Source organism: Lethenteron reissneri, chromosome 24, assembly GCF_015708825.2.
Source record: "Lethenteron reissneri isolate LAM-NWPU_2019-01 chromosome 24, ASM1570882v1, whole genome shotgun sequence".
NCBI classification, from domain to species: Eukaryota; Metazoa; Chordata; class Hyperoartia; order Petromyzontiformes; family Petromyzontidae; genus Lethenteron; species Lethenteron reissneri.
In genome coordinates, this window is record NC_083802.1 from 2980159 (window position 1) to 3002668 (window position 22510).

Consider the following 22510-nt stretch of genomic DNA (forward strand, 5'->3'; position numbering starts at 1 on the left):
TGGCTTATCACATGTAGGAATTTATAGTCGCAGTCATATAATCTAAACGCATGTTTCGAAATGTGGAGGGAAAAAACCAGAGGACCCGTATAAAAATCCATGCGATCATGGGGACAGAGACATGCAAACTCCAAATATACATACATTAGGGTCGGGATCGAACCCACGACTTCCTGCATACCAGGCGAGGGACATAACATCTTGCCACCACGACGACACTGAAGGGGGAGATTATGAGTTAAATTCCAGTTTAGGTGAAAAGTTACAATGAAAATCTAAGTTTTAGCTGACAGTTTTACACGAAGTAAAAATCTGCCAGATTTGCATATTGCCCTCTCTTATATTAAGGTGGAACAGGTAGAGATCACTTTTCCACTTTTGTTTGTACCGAATCACAGCATGGTATATACATCTTGCCTGTACCCTCCCTCCCCACCCTGTAAACTACCATCAGGCCCTGAACACACCACCTGCTGCTTTTGTATCCAAAATTGTGCTTTCCTGCTACACAGCATGTAAAGCGAAAGCATCAAGATAATGTGAACATCAGATGGATGCAGCAGACTTAACAATGAGCTGCAAACACAGCATCGTGTAGCTGTTGGGGAGAACTTACATAAAGTCATTTAACAACTCTTGAGAAGTCTCATCTTGTGCCCATAAACTGCCAGTTGAGCCTTTTGCTAGGCCACACACAAAACCTGCTTTCCAAAACATACACATCCTCCAAGAGATGTTCTGAATGGCAGAACACAATAGCGTAGAAACATGCTTCCAGATGCAAATGTATCTGCTTTGCGTCCTGATAGCTGAAGCCGTAAGAGTGGCAGCAGAAGGAAAGCTGGATAGCCTGAGGGTAAACACGAAAGGGCGGAAGCAGTGCCACGCAGTGCTGGGTGCACTTCGCCATGAACCCGGTAACCTAAGTTGGTTTCCCTAACTCCATCCTGACTGAGCAGCGTGGTAAAGTATATTAAAAAAAACCCGCATGACTGAAACGGCATGGGAAGACCTTCATCCGGCAGTGGGCTGACAACGGGCTGAAGAGTATCAATGACTTTCTTATATGCATTTGCCACTTTTTGATAGCTTTCGTCGGTACAGCTGGTGGCAGAGGAGAGAGTGCTTGAACCCAGCCAGCAACTTCCAGAACGAAAATGTTGCCATCCATGGCAGTTCCCCCAGTAAAACCTGTCCCTTTGAACGGGTGCTTGTACAAAGCTTCATCTGGTTCACCAGTCAGAAAGTCCACAGCATTATCTAAAATCTATCGGTGTATTTATGCCAATAATCAGCAGGCAGCCGGGAGGCTGCAATGTTAAGCACCACACCACAACAAATTCAACCATGTTTGGTCTAATGTTTTGTTTATAGACCTTTGTTTCACTAATGTGAATTGTATTTACTTGGTTCCTTAATCAATGCAATATTTGCATGATATAATGGTCATATTTATGTAAGGATGAAAACTTTCTTGGTGACGAGTCACTTCAATAGCTCTGTATGAAAAGTGAAGAATGAGTGCTGTGTTTGATTAGAACATACTGTTGCAGTGATTAACAAGTATAACTTTGCAGGCCTACCATCCACTACCACTTGGGTTACTGTACTTAGGGACATTCATTGTTTTACAAACATTGTTCTGACTACTGAACACTGTCGCTCATTCTCAATTCTCAATGCAGGTGAGCATGTGTCTGACCTTGCATTGTGTTGTCTTCATCACCTGTCAACGATGTCAAATCGACAGATTAATGATCTCCTACCTGATGATGGCAAAAACATCGATGGAATTTTCAAGGAGGCTTTGAAGGAGTTCCGTAAGAATCTTGAACAGACCAACACGCGGGTGACCTTTGTAAGTATTGCATCAGAGGACGGTGCAAGCACCACCATGCCTCAGCCCCATTTTGTTGTTGTAGCTCAGACAGCAGCAATTATCACCGTGATAATGAGCATGGGGGCTGCACTAGGACCGCCGTTCCCTCAGCCCACTGGGACCAGGATACCCAGTAACCAGAGAAGGGTGCTGCTACCTTTTCGACTGGAAGGATGGATGATAGCAAAACATAATCTGTGGTCCTCTTTAGAGCCCGGCATTATCTTGCCCTTGGCCTTCATGGTCGATGGTTACGTTGGAAGGTGTAATTTTGTAATTGTTAATGTAATTGTGCAACTGCTTTAAGGACCGTCTCCTCTCTCTCTCTCTCTCTCGTCTCTCTCTGAATAACGAGATGTTTCTCGATTGATGCGGCATTCGTGCTAGGTTTGTTTTGCTCATTTTGGTTTAAAAGGTAACAAAGCAATGTTTAGTGAAGGACCACCCATACACGTGCATTTATCAGTCGCGTGTAATTCTTAAATCGGAATTTTGTTCAATTTTAAACTTGTGTTATGCATTGATGAGCATTGCACATCTACTGAAATTAAAACATCGTGGTTTCATAAATTATAACATTAATCTTCTAAACATCTTGCGTGTGATTTTAGCCAAACATGTACTTTATTAATTCATATATGATGATATTAAAGCATCCAATTTTTACATTTATTTTAACTTAAAATATTTTTGATAAAAATATGCAAATTTGATCATTATCTACATTTCAGTGTAATTGTGGAATGATATGCAAGTATTTGTTTATACATATTATTGATGTGTGCCTTGAATTTACAGTTGTAGCTGTGCCGGTTCTAACCTAATTAGTTTTGATAACAACTGCATCCAGATATTATTGAGCTCAAGTATTCCAAAACTGAACTGCCTCATGATAATTCTGCTTGCCAGTGAGTTCGTTTGATTCCCATTGCTGCCATGTAATTTTACCTCCTTGAAAGTGATATTTAGAGACGCAGTGATGTATTTATTAAAAGCAAGTCACTACGTGTCAGTGTCTCAGCCAGAATCTTGCATTTGGAAACTAATTTAACAAACTTGATTTGAAGCTTTCGTGACTGCAGGAATTACTCTTTGGTTTTTTCGGTAAAGTCTCTGTGTGTCTATGTTGTGTGTCTCTCTCTGTGTGTCTCTGTGTTGTCTCTCTCTGCTTGTGTGTCTGTCTGTGTGTCTCCGTGTCTGTGTTTTGTCTCTCTCTCAAATTTTGTTCTACCTGATGACGGTTGCTTGTGTTGTAATCGAAACGTCGTATTCTATTATTACATTTATTTTATTTCTACGTGACTTTACCGAAAGAACCAAAGAGTAATTTAACAAAATAAAAGAAACATTTACTGTTGAAACTGATTCTCCTGTTGCAATAAGAAATGGTGGCACGTTGAGTGTCTCCCTGCTGAAATGAGGATTTTGACGAGTTGATGCAGTAGTTATTGATGGTTTTTCTGAGCTGTAAAAGGCATCGCTTAATGGGCTTACTCTTCACCCTCTTCACACAGTACAATGAAGATATCTGCATGCGGCACAAAGACCTCATCAGCAACTTTGAGCAAGTTCTGGACAAGACGGTGCGGCAAAGACCGTACGTCACGGACAAAATGCAAATCAACAACGTGTGCATCAACCTATTCAGTGGGTTCATGGTGCAGTTCATGGGCAAGTGCCAGGCCCTGGACGACTCCAATGTCACTAAGGTAACAGCCGATACTCTATGCCATTGTTCTGCCGTTTGTGGCTCTTTATTTTTGTATGCAAAGGTGACTCCACACGTAAAACCTTGCGGATTAATTTCCAAGCCTTTTTGATTTTTGAAAAAAATTCTTAAATCTCACATATCTTCTTATTTTTGACCCGCATAGCCTCTGTTGTTTTTACTCTGCTTGAATCGTCAGCATTGAACAACAGCCAGTCTAGTCACTGTCAATCAACTAGCCTGACTCTTCATTAAATTTAATTAAATTAAGATGTTTGATATTTTTTTCAATTAAATTATCTTGTTGCAATACTTGTAAGAGCAGACGTATTTTGGATGCCGTTTGTCATGGACAAGATGGTAATGACTTGTCATTGCAAATGTTAAAAATATAACTTCTCAACGGTAGTTTTGGTGATGATGTTTAATGCAATCGAGATGATGTGATGTTGTACAGTTGTTTTTAAAAATGATTTGTAATGTCGACTTTTATTTCCCATATTACATTATATGTACATTTATTTGATAAATTGTTTTGTACAATGCAGTTACGATGGTATGTTAATTCGGCTTTTTAAAAAATATTTACGGTTAAATTCATTTTGAATAATTAACTTAGTCATATTTTTGTATCCATAAACGTGATTTTGGATACAAAACCGCATTGTTTTTGCATTGTAAATAAGTCACTTGGGAAATTCGTTTTTAAAAGTGTGTGTATTTGTGATGTGTGTTGTGGATATAGATATTCGCCACCCCCCCCTGCCCCGAGTGTTCATTACGCATGTGGCGAGTGGAGTAATGAAATCGTTACCGCGTGTTGGGATTCTCATTCAGGCTCCCAAGAACGAAAGGAAAAAGAAAAGGAAGAAAGAATCTGACGGCGTAAGTGTTCAGTGTTACAAAGAGTGTTGTGGGGCCTTTATTTTGGTAAATATCTGCGAAATAATAACCTTTGCTAATGATCATCGGCCTCATGGTTAGGGTGTTGTATATTCTTTAAATGTGTCGGGTCCTCATCAGCCCATAGCTGTGGTGGGAGCATTACATCATCACCAGCTCCAATACCTCTTGAGGCTATCAGGGCCCGAGGCGATGACATGTGAGTAGAGACCATCTGTTCCACACAAGAGGAGGAGGGGGAAAAGCTCATGTGCATTTGGCCACGTGGTGCTGTGGCAGCAGACCAAGATTCGCAGTCAGAAGGCTGATGGCTAAAATCCCAGTTTTGTGTTGACGCAGCCCACTCATCTCTCCTGGGTCAATAAAGTAGAACTTTTTTAACGAACCCAGCGGTGGTTTTAACCTTTGGATGTATACTGGTCCCTGCCATATGAATACAGAATGTCCCTCATTGACTTCGGAATTTATATATCTCGAGAGGAGCACCACCTGATGCTCTCTTGAATATTGAGGTACACGTTGACTCTCGATGTTGCTTATGCAAGTAGCTTTAAATTCACTCGTCATTAATGGTCCCAGACCTGAAATGCTATTACAACAACACTGCGTTTTCATGACAGCAAACACAGATGGAATACCACTGTCTCTAATGTCCTATGCTGTGTTGTGAGAGAAGTCTCATTGAAAGCAACCAGTCAGGCTTCAGATGGAGTTTGTATTTTAGTTTGTGAATTTCGGCTCTGCTTGTGGCGGTGGCCGTAGCTTACCCGTCCGTGCCTGCGCTTGTGCTGCCCATTGGACCAGGTGGTGGAGCATAACGGCCATCAATTCCGTACGGTGCAGTTCAACATCCCATCGTTCTGCGAGGCGTGCGCTACTCGCATTTGGATCATGGATCGTGGATACGTCTGCCGAGGTGGGTGCCTCCAATCCAGCCAAGTTTGTAATAACATTGCGGGTACAGTGTGCCTCTCAAGCCCCACAGCAAGCCCAACGAGTGTGTGGGAACCCACGAACTCGGTACAATAGTTGTGGACTTTATGCGAGAATAACGTTAAAGCAAGACGTTTCTTTGAAAGGTACAACTCTTGTTTCTCGTCATTGCAATTTAATGGCATTGTAATCCCACAATGAGGTTCTGTGGAGGTAGTTAATTCAAGAAGAAGCCATTTCGAGATTCCTTACAATATTTTAAGATCGTAGACGTTAAGGTCATGTTGGCCTAACGGTCATATTGACCTTAAAATGTTACAAAGGGAGGAAAACGTATAAATCATTGTTGATAGTGTATTCCCCTTTGTATTTGAACAGCTGTTAGTTTACATGAGACACTAAAATGTTGAAACGGTGAATTATGGAGCTCATGACCTCCAGTGTGTCTGGGAGGGTGAGGGGAGAGAGGCACTGGGAGGGAGGAAGGGATCGGATAAACGGGCAGGAGGAGGAAGATGAGGCTTTGGAGAGAAGCTGAGGAAGGACAGCTGGGGGAGTGGTGGGTAGGCTTATTTCTGATTTCAAGGTTTTGTGTACACCATTAGAATCGTCTAGCATGTTTCAGTACATATGTTGAAACAAGTCAGATGACCCATATAAGCATTTTCTTATTTGATAATGTACTTTTAGTCCTCATGTTTGGTTATCATGGAAGCCTTCCGAACTGTCAAACATTGACATTTTTTTGGCTGACTTAATGATTGTAATTGTATCAATTGTGTCTAAATCGTATTTCCCATGGGGATTGTATAGTTGCTTTGTTTCTTGTGTTGTTCTTGTTCCAATATACCGGTATTTTCCACGATGGAGGTTTCTTCTGCCAGTCAATACATGTTTGGGTAGAAATCTTTGGCCGAAATGTTGTCTAACTTGCTCAGGTTAGCCTGTGTGGCCCTGAATCAGAGCACTGAACTCAAAATCAGGAGTTGTTTGTTCAATTGCTTGCTGGGGGTTATTACAGCCCCTTTGAGGGGGACAAAATGAGTTCCATTTTGTTAGAAGTGAGCAGTTATCCTGTGAACAGAGTGGCCCTTCCACGTTGGTAATCTGGAATTTTCTCCACTAGCTGGAAGCTGCCAAACAGAGACAAATGCCGCCCAATGCCCAATGCTCCTTTGAACGTGGGATACTTTGACCTTGACTCACGTACATAAAATTCCGCTGAGGAATGCCAGTGTCTCTTTGTTTCTCATGAACGCATTTAATGAGACCGTGGGCCTTTGTGCCTAATGTTGGCTCAAAGGCAGTTGTGGTCTATATTTGCCTACTGAATTACTCTGATTTAATACCAATTTGATTGTTTTTCCATAGATAATCAGGCTGACACTTATTTCTGCCAACACATAAACCAAACCTATTTTGAGTTAATACTGTGGCCTAATTTTCCTTTTCCTTACCTCTGCATCTATGTATACGGGTACATAAAAACATGAAGTGACCTTCATAAAATATAACTATGTATGTCTTAATGTGCATGTGTATAGAGACTGGGAAGGGTGGTCTATGTTACAACAACGTAGAGTTGTTGGTCCTGCCATACATATGTTTTTTTTTTAATATGCTGAGAAATCAGACTCAAGAAACAATGTACAAATACTGGATGGTCTGGGAAATGTTTCTGCTAAATTTGCCTTCACTGAATAATATAAACGGCTGCTGTGTGCCTCAACCTAGTGGCCACTACCATAGCAGAGTGTGGGCTGTTTAGGAGGAGCCAGGGGGGGGGGTGAGTGAGGGGTTGGTGGGATGATGTGGAGTGGAAAAGTGAAGAGAGCTGGGGGAAAAAAAGGCAGAGGAATGGGAGGTCAGGGATGTGGGTTGGAGGGAGCCCAGGGGTTTCTAACTAGTGGATTTAATAATGCCGGATTATCATTGCATTTGTTTTGGATGATGGGGTCCTGCACACATTGGGATTGAAAGAGCAGTTTAGCTCTCGGAATTGAGCTGTGAAGACCCAGGGAGATGTCGTTTGAGTTACGTTTTGTAACACGAGCCGTGAGGATAGACACCAGCGGGAGAAAGGGCCAGGCTGTTTGTCAGCTGAGCTGTACAAGTTGTATGTATGTCTGTTGAACTTCTTTCGCACCGTACGTAGCCAACAGTGCTAATCGGTGTTGGCAATCTTGTATCCTTCAGTAGGCCTCCACAGGGAACTATTCGCATTTGTACTGCTTTTATTGACTGCAGTGTTTTCTTGTCATGGTCATTGCCAAACTCTAGCCCACTTTATTATTTGCTAATGTAGATGATTGGGGATATTTTGTATCATGTTACATTTTCTAATCAACAGCAAACGCCTAAACATTTTCTTTGGTTCTTTCGGTAAAGTCACGTAGATAGAAAATAATTTTAAAAACATTTTTTTTTAGCAAAACCAAAAACTCACGACGCTTCGATCGCAACACAATCGGTCGTCATCAGGTGGAGAGATTACATTACGTAGATTAAAATATTATTCTGTTGTGTTCCGTTTGTTGTTTCCAGCTTGCAAGTTTGCGTGCCACAAGAAATGCTACTCATCAACAACCAGGAGGTGTACGGGATATTACAACGCAAACAAAAAGGTGCGTTAATAATAATAAAAGGTGTGTTTTATGAATTTATTTTATCTGCAAAGAGCTCATCTGTATTTAAGAAAAACATTTCAAAGGTGGGATTTGTACAAAAAAAAGCACTTCATTTGCTGACAAAAATCACCACAATTAAGATGTTGAATGAGGACACGTACAACATGGAAGCCCGAGTGTACGATGATGAGATCAGTTCATGTCCAGGATTGAGATGAATTGTGGCATCCCAGGATGATGAGGGATGGCAATGGCATGGAGAAGCCGTCATCCAGCAGTGGATAAACATTTGCTGGTGATAAAGATGATGCCGACAATGTGCAGAGACATGTGGATGTAGAGGGCGCCAGTGGCCTGGTATACAGGAGGATGTGGGTTCGATCCTGACGAAGCCTACTGTATATTTGGAGTTTGTATGTTTTCCCTGTGATCGTGTGGATTTTTCTCCGGGTCCTCTGGTTTTTCCCTTCACATTTAGAAACATGCATTTTAGAGTAGTTGGCTGCAATACATTTCCACGTGAAAGCCATTTTGTTGACCTATAATTTGTAGCCAGGTCACTTATGAAAAATAGCTAAATAGCTCAGTGGGCCTTACCTGGTAAAAAGAAGCAATGAAGTATAAGAAATGCTGCTTTATCCGATGCCGCGTGCGTTACCATTTACAGGCCGGTGGGGACATGATAGGAAAGCAGTTTGCCGTTGACCTGTTCCGGTTGACCGGCCCTGATCGGAGCGTGCCTTTCCTGCTGGAGAAGCTGCTCAACTACATCGAAATCCACGGCCTTTACACAGAGGGCATCTACCGCAAGTCAGGCGCCAACACCAAGGTCAAGGAGCTGCGTCAGCAACTTGACAATGGTAACTGCCCAATTGCATTCGTTTACACGAAATGAACTCGGCTGTGACTGCTTATATTCATCAGGCAGGGTAAGAGCACTTGATTGAGATGAGCACAGTCCAGCGGTTGTGTGAGATAGACCTGTGACAGATACCAGGTGAAGGCTTGTGATATTGTTGATGGGATGTTCCCCGTGTTCGTTGATTTCTCAGTGGTTTCATAGAAAATTGGTTGCCATGTGCCTCAGTGCAAGATATATCATTTGGAAAGTAAAATAAATAATATATATGGGCTATTATAGCAAATTGATAAGTTCAAGTAACTTATTTCATGGTTGGCATACGAGTGCCTTTTACTTGGGTTTCCTGAATTATTTCACCTTCACGCTTTTGCAGTATAAGAGCTAATGGCCACATCTTTCATAATAGTTGCAATGAAGAAGAATAATGACCACGGCCAAGTGTGCTCGGTTGTGACAGTACGAATATGGACTGTTTATTATATGAAGACATTGTCCTCGCACCAAGCGGCGACGGGTTCAACGCAGTGTGCCTCGGAGGATTTCTTTTGGCAATTAAATGTGCTTCATCTCAGCGCTTGATAAAACAAATATTTGTTGTGGCTGTGATAACAGCAATTCGGTACATGGCATGCATTTTGTGAAAATAACATGAAATGACCCAGAACTGAAAAGCAAAACAAGAAATGAGTGGTTCATCTGATTGTTCCAGTTGGAGTCTCATTTGTGTAAACAAAACACGGCCACACTTTAAACAAGTTCTGGAATCTTGACTGTTGCAGCTTTACGAAATGTTATAAAGACATCCGATATGATAACTAATATTAGGTGAATGCTCAAGATTTAACTGTGCCTGATAGGATATCGAACTGAATATCCAAATGTATAATTTACTCACTGGTGAGCAATTCACATCAAGTCCATAGTTTCAGACATAGGCATTTTTTGTGGATTTCCATAGCAGAGTATCTTTTGGGAAGTGAACACGATTTGTTTTGCAAAAAAAACCCATTTTCTGCCACTATAAAATCCTAAATACCATTCGCCTGTGGCTGTTAGGATCCTCAGTCGTTAACATTCACTCGGCTGTTGAAGAGTTCAGATATTTGCACTGAATTGTGAGAATCCTAAATGTGGTCAAGTGTGACTTGGGCAACTTGCAGCGACCCACTTTTTAAAAAATACAATGATTTTGAAGACAAATTCTCGTTTTGTTAAGCTTATTCGTATTAATATAGTAACTACCAATAGTCTTATCGAACAAAGGCGTTCACTGCATTGTGCGCTTTCAGATGCGCTTCTGCAGCTGTCTGTAATGCTCTTCCTTCAGATATTAGGAAGCCACTGGTGCTGTGCACTTTAAAATCTAGATTGAAGACTCATTTCTTTAGAACTACTTTTTGTGTTTAGTATGTTGTTTTTCCCCGCACCTCTGATTAGCAAGGTTGGCGACATACGGTGCATTAAAGAAATTCAACATTTTATGAGACTGAACAAAATAGAAACAATACATATAAGACAAAATAAAAGATATGAAGAACAATTCTGAAATTAATCACGACCCTGAATTGTTAGTAGAGTGAGTCACACCGTGCTTACCTTCCAGCCTCCATGCCCTTTCCTTGGGGGCCTGCTGGGATTGGTGGCCGGTTTTATGATCATTACTTCACTATAGAAGCTCATAATTTGAATGTCCACATGTTACAACTGAAGGTCGTGAGCTTCTATTTGCTATAAACTATATATTCATATTTATGCAGTTATATATTTTTTTATCAATAGGACCGTGGTATTAAAAAAAGTAGCTTCCAATATAGCTACAATTATGCAACGTCTCCTTAGCAAAATTAATTCAGTGTCACACCTCAATGGCCTTGTATCACATTAATTAGAGTATAATTAATTGGATGCATGCAGCACACTTGATGATACTGTGCTGCAGTACACATGTGTAAGCACGCTGACTGTGGTTTAACCCCTCGTGTGTGTCTTGCCCGTGTCCAGACGTGAACAGCGTGAACCTGGATGACTACCAGGTGCACGTCATCGGCAGTGTGCTCAAGCAGTGGCTGCGGGAGTTGCCCGTGCCTCTCATGACCTTTGACCTCTACGATGAATTCCTCCGTGCCGTCAGTACGTGATAACGTTAACCCCACCGTGGCTTTACAAGTTGCATCTTGGCTCCCGCATGTTCAGTCTGTTACAGTTTGTACACGAATTGACCGTGTGTTGTGAGGGTTTCTTTCCACGCAGTCGAGGCCCTCGCTTGACTGCTGTGTCTTGCTTCCACAGGCGTGCAAGAGAAGAAGGAGAAAATCAAAGCGGTTTACTCCATAATTGGACAATTGCCAAGCGTCAACTACAGCACTCTGGAGAGGATCATCTTCCACCTCGTCAGGTCCTCCATAGTGATTCTGTCCTTTCCTGCTCCGTCCGTACTACACCCCTCTCTTTAGGGGGTATAGCAGCAAGCCAGAGCATCTCCCTGCTCAAACAAGCGGTTGGGTGGCACTCATTTGGGGCTCGTGAGAATTTGGTGTAAATTACACTTGGCGATAACGGGAGCCAATCACTGTGGAATGCTGCAAAAGGAGAGTAATGTTAATGCTTATCTTAATAACCCCAGCGGTAAGGTGGGCTGGGCTGACCTTCAACCGGGATTTGAACTCGCACAGTTTTGACTGTGAGATGATTGCTGTGGCCTGCCCAAAGTGCCACCTGGCCAGACAACAAAGGCGTCTTTAAGCCGCAAAGAAACTGTGTTCCTGGAGTTGCGGAAAGTTGAGGTTCGTGCCCGAACCAAGCTGTGAGTGTGTGTGCGTGCGTGTCCACCCTGTAGGATCGCCCAGTACGAGGATACAAACCGGATGTCGTGCAACGCCTTGGCCATCGTCTTCGCGCCATGCATTCTGCGGCCGCCCGACACGACGGACCCCCTGCAGAGCATGAGGGACATTGGCCAGACCACCCAGTAAGGCTGCGGCACACCCACGCTCTGGCGTGCCACGGCGCGAGGGGTGGCTGCGGGATTTACGTGTTTAGAGTTGAGGACGCTGGGGAGCGCTGTCGGAGGCGGATGCCACTTAAACTCCTCGTGGTGCAGTGTGCACTGGACGAGACCTGTGGTGGACGTCCCCAGAGGGCATTCATAGCAGAGCTTTAAAGGAAAGCCAGAGCTATAGAAACAGTTTGTTTTTGTAGCTTTTTTTCTCCTGTACATGTGTTCAATGGTTTATGGGTAGTGTCAGAGAATCACTTGGCCTGGTTTACTTTAGTGTTTCTGTATTTATGAAAATGCTTATTGAATTTACATGGATATATTGAAAACTGCCAGTGGCTCTTTTATTAACATGGAGTGCGCTGACTATGCAAGAAAACATGAAATCAGCACCGCGTACTTTGTCTGTCTGTTAACGTGCTCATTAACACAAATTATCGTTTGGAATATTAACCTTCAATGATTGCCATGAATACCATGGCTAAAAGTGTGCAGTGTAGTTGAATTCAGTTTGGGTCTGCCACCTATTGTACAGTTCAATTAACCTCATCATCTAACTCTGAATTCCATTGGCCAGCAACGCAATTTGATCTGCTGGTCTCATTTATATTTGACTTGGATTTGAATTAACTCACTACACAGCGTGTTTCTTACTCAACATGTTGGAGTGCTCTCTCCAGAGAGGTAGAGTGGGTAAGAGTTGAAGTGCGGTCTCCAAATCCTAACCACTTCACCTCTCTCGCCCCCCCACTACGTGCTGTGAAGAAGGGTCAATGCCCGAAACGTCACATCTCGTGTACTTTTAAGACAGCACCATTGACGAATGCGTTGAAATTTGTTCGTCCTCTGCGCTTCCGCAACACTGCCAGCGCAGTATCGCCACAATAATTTGTGGGACTGAAGAATCTGCCGGCACCCAGAGCGAAACGTCGGAACATCGAGATGAACAATGCTCGGGCACAACCTGTGACAACGTTTTACGGGGAGAGACGTACGGAGCGATCGTGGACACCTGTGTGCTGTGCCTGTGTGTGCGCGCCTGCAGCTGCGTGGAGCTGCTGGTGGAGGAGCAGATGAGGAAGTTCAAGACGCGCTTCGCTGACATCAGCACCCTCGAGAGCGTGGAGAACAGCGCCAACCAGCGCCTCTCTCTCATCCGACGCTCCATGGTGAGCGCCTTGGGCAGCGGATCCAAGTGGCGGCTGTCCCTTCGTCATGTACAACAGTTGGACGCGTTCTTCATGCCGAATTGTAATGTTGGGTCAACTATGTTGACTTGCCCATGCTTTTATAGTTAGTGTTATCCGCAATCATGAAGGTTAAAGGTACGGCGCTGCAATCGTTGCTCGTGTCTTTGTTAGCAGAATGGCCTCCGCTCGAGAGCGTTCTGTAGAGCCCCCTCTAGAGGGTATTTTGGCCTCCTCTTACAATCCGCAACAGTGCGGTATGTATGTGTTTTGGTACGTAAGTAATAAACACACGGCTCCCGCTGCTTTGCGTTCGCAGGGCAAAGGGAGGTACCGGCAAAGCCGGATGCGTGCAGGGCTCAAGGACGCCGCAACCGGCACGGCCCAGCCCGGTGGCACGGCCGGCGGCACGAGCGTCGGCGACAAGATAGCGGAGGAGGGCGAGAGTGACTGTGCCACGGAGGCAAGCGAGACCAACGATTTGGACGAGTCGACCATGGAGGAGGAGGAGCAGCTGCTGTCTCAAGAGAAGGAGACCATCAAGGAGCGATTGTAAGTGCTGCACCCTCCTGGCTCTGGAGGGAAGAGGGGAGATGAGGGCAGATGGCCGATCTGGAGCAGTTTATCTGAATTTAAGGGATAATCGTTGACAGTCATGCTCAAGCATGACTTAAAAACGAAGCACCACATTTTTTTGTTCACGTTGCCTTAAATTATTGTGTTATAAGGCAGTACTTATGACAAATGTGGTTAGATTTTCAAAGGTTTGGATCAGAACCAGCAGTGCCCTTTGCCCCTCAATGAGTCCATTGCACTTGAAAGTTTTGTTGCGTATGCTGCCGCAATCACTTGGAGTCTCCCTGTGTTTACTGTATTGCTTGTTCATTTACCGCACATATGAGTATGTGCCGCCCATGCACGTGTGCCCTTCGTGTGCGTGCATGCGTGCGTGCGCATTGAACCTCTTTCGCACCGCACGTAGCCAACCGGGGCGATGTACGTGTGTCACGCAGGTCTGAGCTGCGCAACACGATGATCTCGCTGGAGCGCAGCGCGTCGGACGACGATGCTCTGGACAGCTCCTCACGTGACACCATCGACGGGACCGACGAACCCAGCAAGCGTGACCACGGGCACGCCGGTGCGTGCTCCGCTCGGGGAAGAGCGTCTGAGTTTGAGTGGAATAGGGCAGCGTGCTGTAGAGGTGGCCGTGTAGTTAAGAATGCGGGCCGCCACCTGCGGCTAAACTGGGTTCCCTAGTGTAGTGGGGGATGATGGTGTCAGTACGGTCACCAATGATTGTAAACAAGAACATCGTATTCAATTTGGTTTCGCACTTGATTTGGCTAAATTTCAACTCTGAGAATGTGATAATATCAGTTTTACTCCTGCGACAATCTCATTACAGAGTGCATTGGAAAGTGTGCCCTCTGCTATGCAAAATATTAAGATGCCAATTTAAATTTTTTTCAGAAGTCCTGTGAGAAATGAAACATTTAGATCTATTTTCAAACACATGGTGTGGTGTTCTGTGAGATTTCTAAATGTATTATTTGTCTCTTTAAATGATGGCGATAACATTTAGGATTTCAATTCAGTCGGCTCAGTCTGAGAATTGCACTCTTTATTTGATTATCATAGAAATAAAAGTTTTCTACTAATGCAGATAAAAAAATCTGAAGGCACATCTGCAAATGTATTTGTTGTCTAATGACTGAATACCAATTGATAAGTTAGAATGTTATTGTAATAATAAAGCAAAAAATGTGAAAAGCCGGTAAATGTGTTGGTTCGAGCCCTTAGTGCACTCATGACTGAGTAATTGTCACTAATTTTACGTGTAATTCTCATCATGAAGTCAAGTGCATTACTTCTCAGATGGGTTTGGTGCAGAGCTCATCTATATTTGCAAGCCCTTAGACACTGGTGGACATTCCACATATCAGTGGCAGGGCCAGCTCTCACCCATAACATGACCACTGTGACGGCATTCACCAGATTGTAATGAAAAAAATTGGAAATTGGAACCACATTTCTCATGGTAAAAAAACAGCACTGTCTGTATGCGACTAGTTTTACATTTAGCCATGAAAATGAGATCATTGCAATAGTTGACCACCCAGTTAAGTTACATTTAATGATTTCCACACCTTTTGCATCCCTAACTATGTTTGTGTTGTTAGAAAATGTACACCTAACGAACGGGACATTTGTTCTCCACATTTTGTCAATCCAACTGAACGGTGACCTACGGTAATAACGGCAAGAGTTACATCTTGGCTCAAAATGAAGCTTCAAGGCTTGGGAGCGACTTTGCCATGCTTTTGTGGGGTTTAGAGTTGATGGGAACTCACATGCAGTGGTTAACACTTTTCACCTGTCAACCGGTGCTTTGTTGCAAGTTACGTTGCATAACCCGTCCACTTTTGATCTTCCAAGATTAGGGCACTGAATTGGCAATCGTTTCTGAAAGATAACGGAGTTACTTCCAGTGAGTATATAAAAAAAAACAAAAAACTCCAACAACAACAAATTTCCTTCCTAATGCCCTCCTCCAACCCCTTTGCCCTCTTGCAGAGTTTCACTGGACGAACATGTTCAGGAGAAAGAAGCGCCTGAACAAGGGTTCCATGCGGCAGGAGAGCACGGACTCGGCGACTACGTCCGACGGCGAGTCTCTGTCGGGCCGCTTGCACCCGAGCGTCGCGGAGTACCGGGCGCATGGCGTGGACGGGGAAGGCCGCCGCATCGCTACCTTCGCGCCGGGCGGCAGCGGCGACGCCACGGAGGGACGCTTCCCTGGCTCCAAGCCTGCGGCCGCCGTGGCCGTGACTTTGCGGCAGCCTCCGAGCAAGCACGTGACGCGATCCACGTTCCAGCCGCCCGATCCCAAGCTCAACGGAAGGAAGTAAACGCTTGTGGAGGCCGAGATGCGGTGCGTTGGCCTGCAGCGAGCGAGGCTTGGCCAAGAGTATATATGGTGCCTCGACAAAGTGAAGTAGAGCAAAGCGTGCATAATCGTAGAGACCGTGCCATGGAGAAAAACCCCCCAATGGGTGTGTGGGGAAGTCAGAAGAGAAGACAGTGGAGCCCGTGGGATCACGATGCAAAAAGCGCAATCCTGTCAGTGGGACTTGTCGTGTGCACACGTCCAAGATTGTGCATGCGCGCGTGCGTCAGTCGGTTAGGAAGGTTGGAGTTAGCATTATTTGCTATTTGAGAACCAGGTTTTACACGATGAAAGTCCACTTCTTTACATTGTCACGTAGAGTTAAAAACATCCGAGTAAATAAAGGTCACGCTTGCAAGCATGGTATAGCCCAGGGAGGGAACTGTGTACTGCACAGTGACACTACTCTCTTGTGCACGTGTGTGGACATTAAGATGTCCGTAACTTATCGCTTATATTTTTTTTATTCGGCGCTCAATTGTGTGCCTGTTGCCAAGATGCTCTTAATAACCAACACTCCAGATGCATATGACGTTTACTTATATGAAGGCAGTCTGGCAATGTGATGTCTGTGTTTATATTAAATGCACTTCATTTAGATGCCAGCTCCAATTTGTTTCCCTTTGAAAATTCCAGAAACTGAATTTTGTGAAAAGCATGTCATTACAATGCCTGAAGACTGCAATAACGTTTCGAGTTCATAAAATGCAGACCATTGACTCCTCGCGAAAGTTGAAGTGACCTAAATTGACATGACAGTCTTCCTAAATTTATGATTCTCAAGCAGCAGAGTATCTTGGGGTATCAAAGTGATAGACGGATACCATAGAACAAGTTAATGCAGGATGATTGCCCAATGTAATTGTTGCTGTTGGGAATGTTCAGCGCTCTGGTAGCTTTAAAGCCTTAAGGATTGTACAGCCTGCAGGCCTCAGAACACCCTCGCGCAATAACTTTAATTTGCAGCAATAAGGATTTCCCCCCTCGAAGCCGATCCGTGTAATGCTTCCATAGTAAATTGATGGGGCTTTTTGAATTAGTATTCCATGTGTTTTAATATGATGTTTGTGAAATAGATATTGATGTCCTGATTAGCTCTTGACGGTCACATTATCTCTGCGAAAGCAACATGTTTTTAATTAGTAGTTGGATTTGATCATTTTATTTTATCACACCTCTGCACTGCAGTGCGCGATTCCCATCCGTGTTTGCAGCTCACTGTCAAATCTGGCGAGACCATCTAGTTTGCATCTTGGTGTAAAATGGGTTCCGTCTGCTCAGCAAGAAAACGTGCTTCTTGCCACACAGGCGTTCGTTCCTCGGCATTGACTGCAGCCTCTAAAGTAACGCCATGGTGGCGAGATGGTAACTCCCTCGCCTGGTATGCAAGAGGTCGTGGATTCGATCCCGACCCTGACGCCTTTTATATTTGGAGTTTGCACGTTCTCCCTGTGGTTGCGTGGATTTTTCTCCGGGTCCTCTGGTTTTTCCCTCCACATTTTAAAACATGCTTTTTAGAGTATTTGGCTGCTGTAGATGGCCTTAACTGGTAAAATAAAAATCTTTTTAGTAACGGCAAAGCACGAACCAATGGCATGTGCATCGTGTTCACGGTCTAACTGTGCCTCTTGGACCACATGGGCCCCATTCACTCAATCTCAGGCTGACTTTTGACTTCTGCAGTACATGTGAGCACAGCAGCAGTGGACGTGCATGTGTGTGTGTGTCTACATTAGTTTGGTGGAGACGAGTTCAGGGAAATGAGTCTCTGCAGCGGTCTCATTGCTGCACAACTTTGTCTGACCCTTGGTCAAGCCTAAGCCTTACCTACTGATTGGTCACACGGTTATTTTACAAAATGTTTTCTTATCTATATAAAAGAAGCTTGGGTCTATGCAGAAAGTAATAAAAGCATCACTTGCCACAAGTAAACTGATTTATCCTGAATAACATTGGGATCGATGTGTTTTCCTTAGATGGAAATGTTATGTCCAGGTGAGGGAACTGACATTTTCGTCACACTAATGACATTTGTAGCATTGTACGATGACTTGTGGCCGGTTGTCATCTGGCGATTCTGTATTAGGCTTGAACAAAGCTTGTGAGATAATTTCCCGAGGAGTCGATCGCAGTGCCCTTTGTTTTCGTTGCTAGTGTGCACACTCACCTCTGTTCCACACATTGTGCGTCCTTTCAAAATTGTCGCAATATTTGTTACTCGGAGAATTTCCCATTGGCTACCCAGACAGCCCAAACGCCAAGGGTGAGCAGCCGTTTGGCTCCAGTGACCCCGATACGAGGACACCGAGAATCGGACATTTGCATTCCTTTGACAAGTGAAACTATGGTGTAGAACAAATGTTTATAATGTGAAATACACAACAACATTATACACGCTCATTTGATAAATCTTCTCATCGTACATAAGTTATGTTTAGGTCACGGTTTTGGCACGGGATTTTTGGTTTAAAAAAAATATCTATGAATATGTACATGTCATGTTTTGTCTGTGTAAAGAAATGTACAAATATTTACACTCCATTAGTCTTCTCGAGTGTGTGTGTGCTCGGACACTGCAGTAGCTTAACGTAAACGGTTATTATTTAAATAGGAGACGTATGCATAGATTCGATTGCGTTCATTCCACGCAAGATGTATGTTGACATGGCACGTGGTGGCCAATGCTGCACGCGTGCAATCATAATAAGCACGTGTCTGCCAAGCGTGACGCGACGTGACGCGTTCAGCTTGGAGCAGATCCACACCCGTGTTACGCGTTGCTTTTCATACTGCCTGCTGAAGTTGACTGGCGGCATTTCGTGCAGCCGCTTGGGTTTATTTCACTGCGAGCGTTGAGCACGGCCATAATGTCACTGCCATGGGATGCTTAACATCTTGTGCGGTCATCTGTATGCAATGGTGCAAGTGGAGAAAACTGAAATGCATTGCATTCTCATTCGTTTTTAAGGAACATAGCTTCTCACCTGTAATCTAACACTGTGCCCGGCGTTAACGCAAATGTAAAGATGAGAATACTGTTACAACTACTGGATGAGCAGAGTTGATGCGGGGTGAAGTTGCTGGTTTCTTCTTGATCGGAGGACGTTCTGAGAAGTTGGCCTCTTTGCATAAGTTTACTTCCAGTGGCCAAATGGTGAGGTCACATTTTATATGTTGTATTGCTCTTGCCCGCATAGTTTATGAACAAGTCACATGGCCATCGTGCTGGCTGAGGAGGCCCAATAGACCTATTGGCTCTGTAATAAACTTTTGAGGTGCCTAACCCAAGCCAAGGATTTTGCCTTTCTTGGGCTAAGTCGGGAGGGGGTGGGAGAGCATTATATTCATCTTGGGGAATTAAGGCCAGTAGAGGCCATTCAACAAAAGAACATGGGGGACTTGTAGACTGATGAAAGGGTGAGGGGGGGGCTTCACAGAAGCAGGGTGGTCCGTCTCGCAAAGGAAATCTGATGAGTTCATAATAGCGACTGGAACCCATTTGTCAAGACAACACGCTGGAGGAACCCTCACTTAAGGCTGTGTTTACCCGCGGCAAAAGCCTGCCCTCTGCATCTGGCACGTCAGCCAACACGTGATGGAAAAATCTGTCTTTTTGACAAAGCCCATAAGTCGTGGTGTTTTATTGCTAACTATAAACTACATTTACACACGTGCATTTCCCGCAATCGCGCAACGGCAGAAAACAAGTGATTTGCATTTGAGATAGTAAACGGTGTGTTTGTTGGCGACCTTTTACTGTAAAATTCTACTCCGAGGCAATTTGAGATTGCCTCGGAGTAGAAATATGAATCATTTGTTCCATTTTGACGGGTGGTGCTTTTGAATACGACCATTGCGACTGTCTTTTGTATTAGCCTTCGGAAATATGCACATAACTGCCCAATAATTTATCCAAACCTTGTCAAATGATGAGCAGACTGTACTGTTGAAATAAGTTGAGAAAATTTGACTTCTGATGTGTGAAGGTTTTGAGCGCAAGTTGCGGCCAATTAGTTACCTAAGACCTGATAAACATTTATGTGCATAGGAAATGTTAACCAATCAAAAGCGAAAACAAATTTACTTAATAACTTTAAATATTGTAATTGATTCATAATTTAACGAAATAAAGTCCCAGAGATGTTAATTTACCTCTTCAAATGGAATCGGCCATGTAGGGACTTCGCTTATACATATTGATTGCAGATACTTCATTTCGATTTGAGTTATGACAACTCATGTGAATTTAACAACCTCATGAACGACGCAATTTGTAAAGGCTGTGACAAAGTTGGTAATTCCACGTCGGTATTTTAGCCAGGGCATATTAATTTACCCCATGTAGTCAATTGAGTGGCCAGCACAGTAACCAAAAGGTAATCCATCTGCCTGTCTTTATTATCCGTGATGAACAATTTGACTATTTAATTTTTTTAATCCTATCAATGTTACTGAACGTGATCATTCTTAATAAACCAATTCGTATTTTTATTAAGGCTGTTTGATCAGCCCTTAGGGAAATTCTTAAAATCGATGTTTACAGTCACGCTTTAGGGGTCATTAAACACGACTGGATAAATCACACGCACACTGCAAACTGTTGAAACGAATGAGTTCGCAGTGGTGATACTTACTTTGAACGCTGGTTAAATTTGCTGGGCACAGAGTTTGCCTTTGTTTCAGTGTGGTGACATCGCACTGTGAGCTTTTTGAAGCATTAGCATGAATTATAACTGCATTTTTTTTTTTACAAATTGCTGGAATGGTTATGCTGGAATATAAATAAATTGTATATGTAAATATTCTTGCTTAACTAATGTAAAAAAAACCTGCATCTTGTCATACCGGATTTATAAATTACATATTCTTGGTGTGTGTTTTTTGACACGAGTATGGACTAAACCACTAGACGTTTGATTATCCATACTCGGCTTTAATCACTTGGCGTTGCTGGACATGTAATTTAAGCAAAAACAAGATGTGACATTTGTTGAGAAGATTGTCTCTATAGGTGGTTATGCTGGAACACGTGTAACTCACTGTTGCTGGAAAACAGAATCGCTCGCGTTGTTGCAAATGTGCCCATGCCGAGATTTCTAGGGGCTGAATTCTAAACCACTTGGGCGCGCCTTTCAGTCCCACATTGTTGCGTGCCCATACGCTGCATGGTAAGCAATCGTGACCGCATACGCGAACGTTTCATAATCTCGTCATGACGATGTTATTGAGCATTCCCACAAGTGATTGGCAATGGTCCAACCGGAATTGAGTTCCATTTCAAATTAAACGACCACCCAACAGAAACGAAAGGTGAAAACCTTACGATCGTGGGATTCCTTTTGGTGAAATGTATATTTTAGTCTACATTGTCATATGTTGGCGCTACCTATTTTTGAGCTATAGTTGCAATGTAGAATTTAGTGGTTAGTGATCGTTAACAAAAAAAGACGATGCATAAATTTGACTAATTTAAGAAAGTAGGACCTTGGATAGATTGTGGTTTCACTTTCAAATAAATCACGTTTTTTTACTTTCATTCTATATCCAATTGTTTATCGTTTTGACGTATGAACTTACAAGATAAATGAGTTTGAAAACAATCTTCTGGGCATAGCTGTGTATACTTAACAATAGGACTGTCATTGCACTCCTGGTGGGGTTATTTGCTGAAGTTGTTTCAGAGTTTGTGTACACACACACAGCACGTGCACCCCCCGAGATGAAAGGGGTCATTTGTTAACCAGGTGCTTGATTTGTTCCCAAAAGGACACGTAAGCCTTGTTAATGGCGCTCTGTAGGGGTACCATTTATCTTCCTGTGCTACGGACGGTGCATCCGTGTCGTGGCCTGCAAACATGGCTAGAAGGCCCAGCCTCCATTCGTGTTTCAACGCTATTTTGCGTGCAGCTTTATACTATGACCACTCCTTCGCTCTCACTCCATGTATCACAAGTCTCCAACACGCACTTGCTTGCATTCACGCAACTTCGAATGAGCCATAAAGTGTTCATGTTCCACGCAAATTTAGTGATGGTGGAGGTTGTAAACTGTTCATATTGTCAGTATTTGCAACTGGTTGGAAAGGAACATGATTTTTTTCTTCTGTGCTTTTTAAACATTTGCCAGATACAATGTAACTATGTGCCAGTGATACTGGATATCAACGGCACACACGTGTAGTAATTATAAAGTACCTTGCTGAATTTAGAGTTTGTGTGTGTGTGTGCCATGTACTCGCACTGAATTAGACTTGGTCATTTGGGAATTGGGTACCTCTGTAATGCATTATCACATTGTACATGTATGTAAAAGTTTCTGTATATTGAACTTTCTAAAAGGGTTGGTCATCTATGTGTATAAAGTGCAATTTGAGAAATAAGGTTAACACTGTTACATGCTTTGTAAAGCTGTTTTTGAAACAAACTATAACCTATTAAAGTTTCTATTCGCTATGAACTGCTTTGTC

At 43.4% G+C, this 22510-nt stretch overlaps 1 protein-coding gene across 11 annotated transcripts in view; it reads left to right on the forward strand.

Annotated features, from left to right (window-relative positions):
• MYO9A (myosin IXA) overlaps window positions 1-22496 on the forward strand; it is a 185203-nt gene extending 162707 nt beyond the window's left edge. For all 11 annotated transcript variants that reach the window (XM_061557963.1, XM_061557970.1, XM_061557972.1 and 8 more), the window contains 13 exons: window positions 1751-1858; window positions 3394-3588; window positions 4425-4472; window positions 5295-5406; window positions 7968-8047; window positions 8718-8910; window positions 10914-11042; window positions 11202-11307; window positions 11749-11880; window positions 12953-13076; window positions 13414-13646; window positions 14108-14235; window positions 15672-22496. In XM_061557963.1, coding sequence (XP_061413947.1) covers window positions 1751-1858; window positions 3394-3588; window positions 4425-4472; window positions 5295-5406; window positions 7968-8047; window positions 8718-8910; window positions 10914-11042; window positions 11202-11307; window positions 11749-11880; window positions 12953-13076; window positions 13414-13646; window positions 14108-14235; window positions 15672-16006 — 1923 coding nt within the window. In that variant the 3' untranslated portion in view covers window positions 16007-22496. The remainder of the gene's footprint in view (window positions 1-1750; window positions 1859-3393; window positions 3589-4424; window positions 4473-5294; window positions 5407-7967; window positions 8048-8717; window positions 8911-10913; window positions 11043-11201; window positions 11308-11748; window positions 11881-12952; window positions 13077-13413; window positions 13647-14107; window positions 14236-15671) is intronic.
• Window positions 22497-22510: the final 14 nt, after the last annotated feature.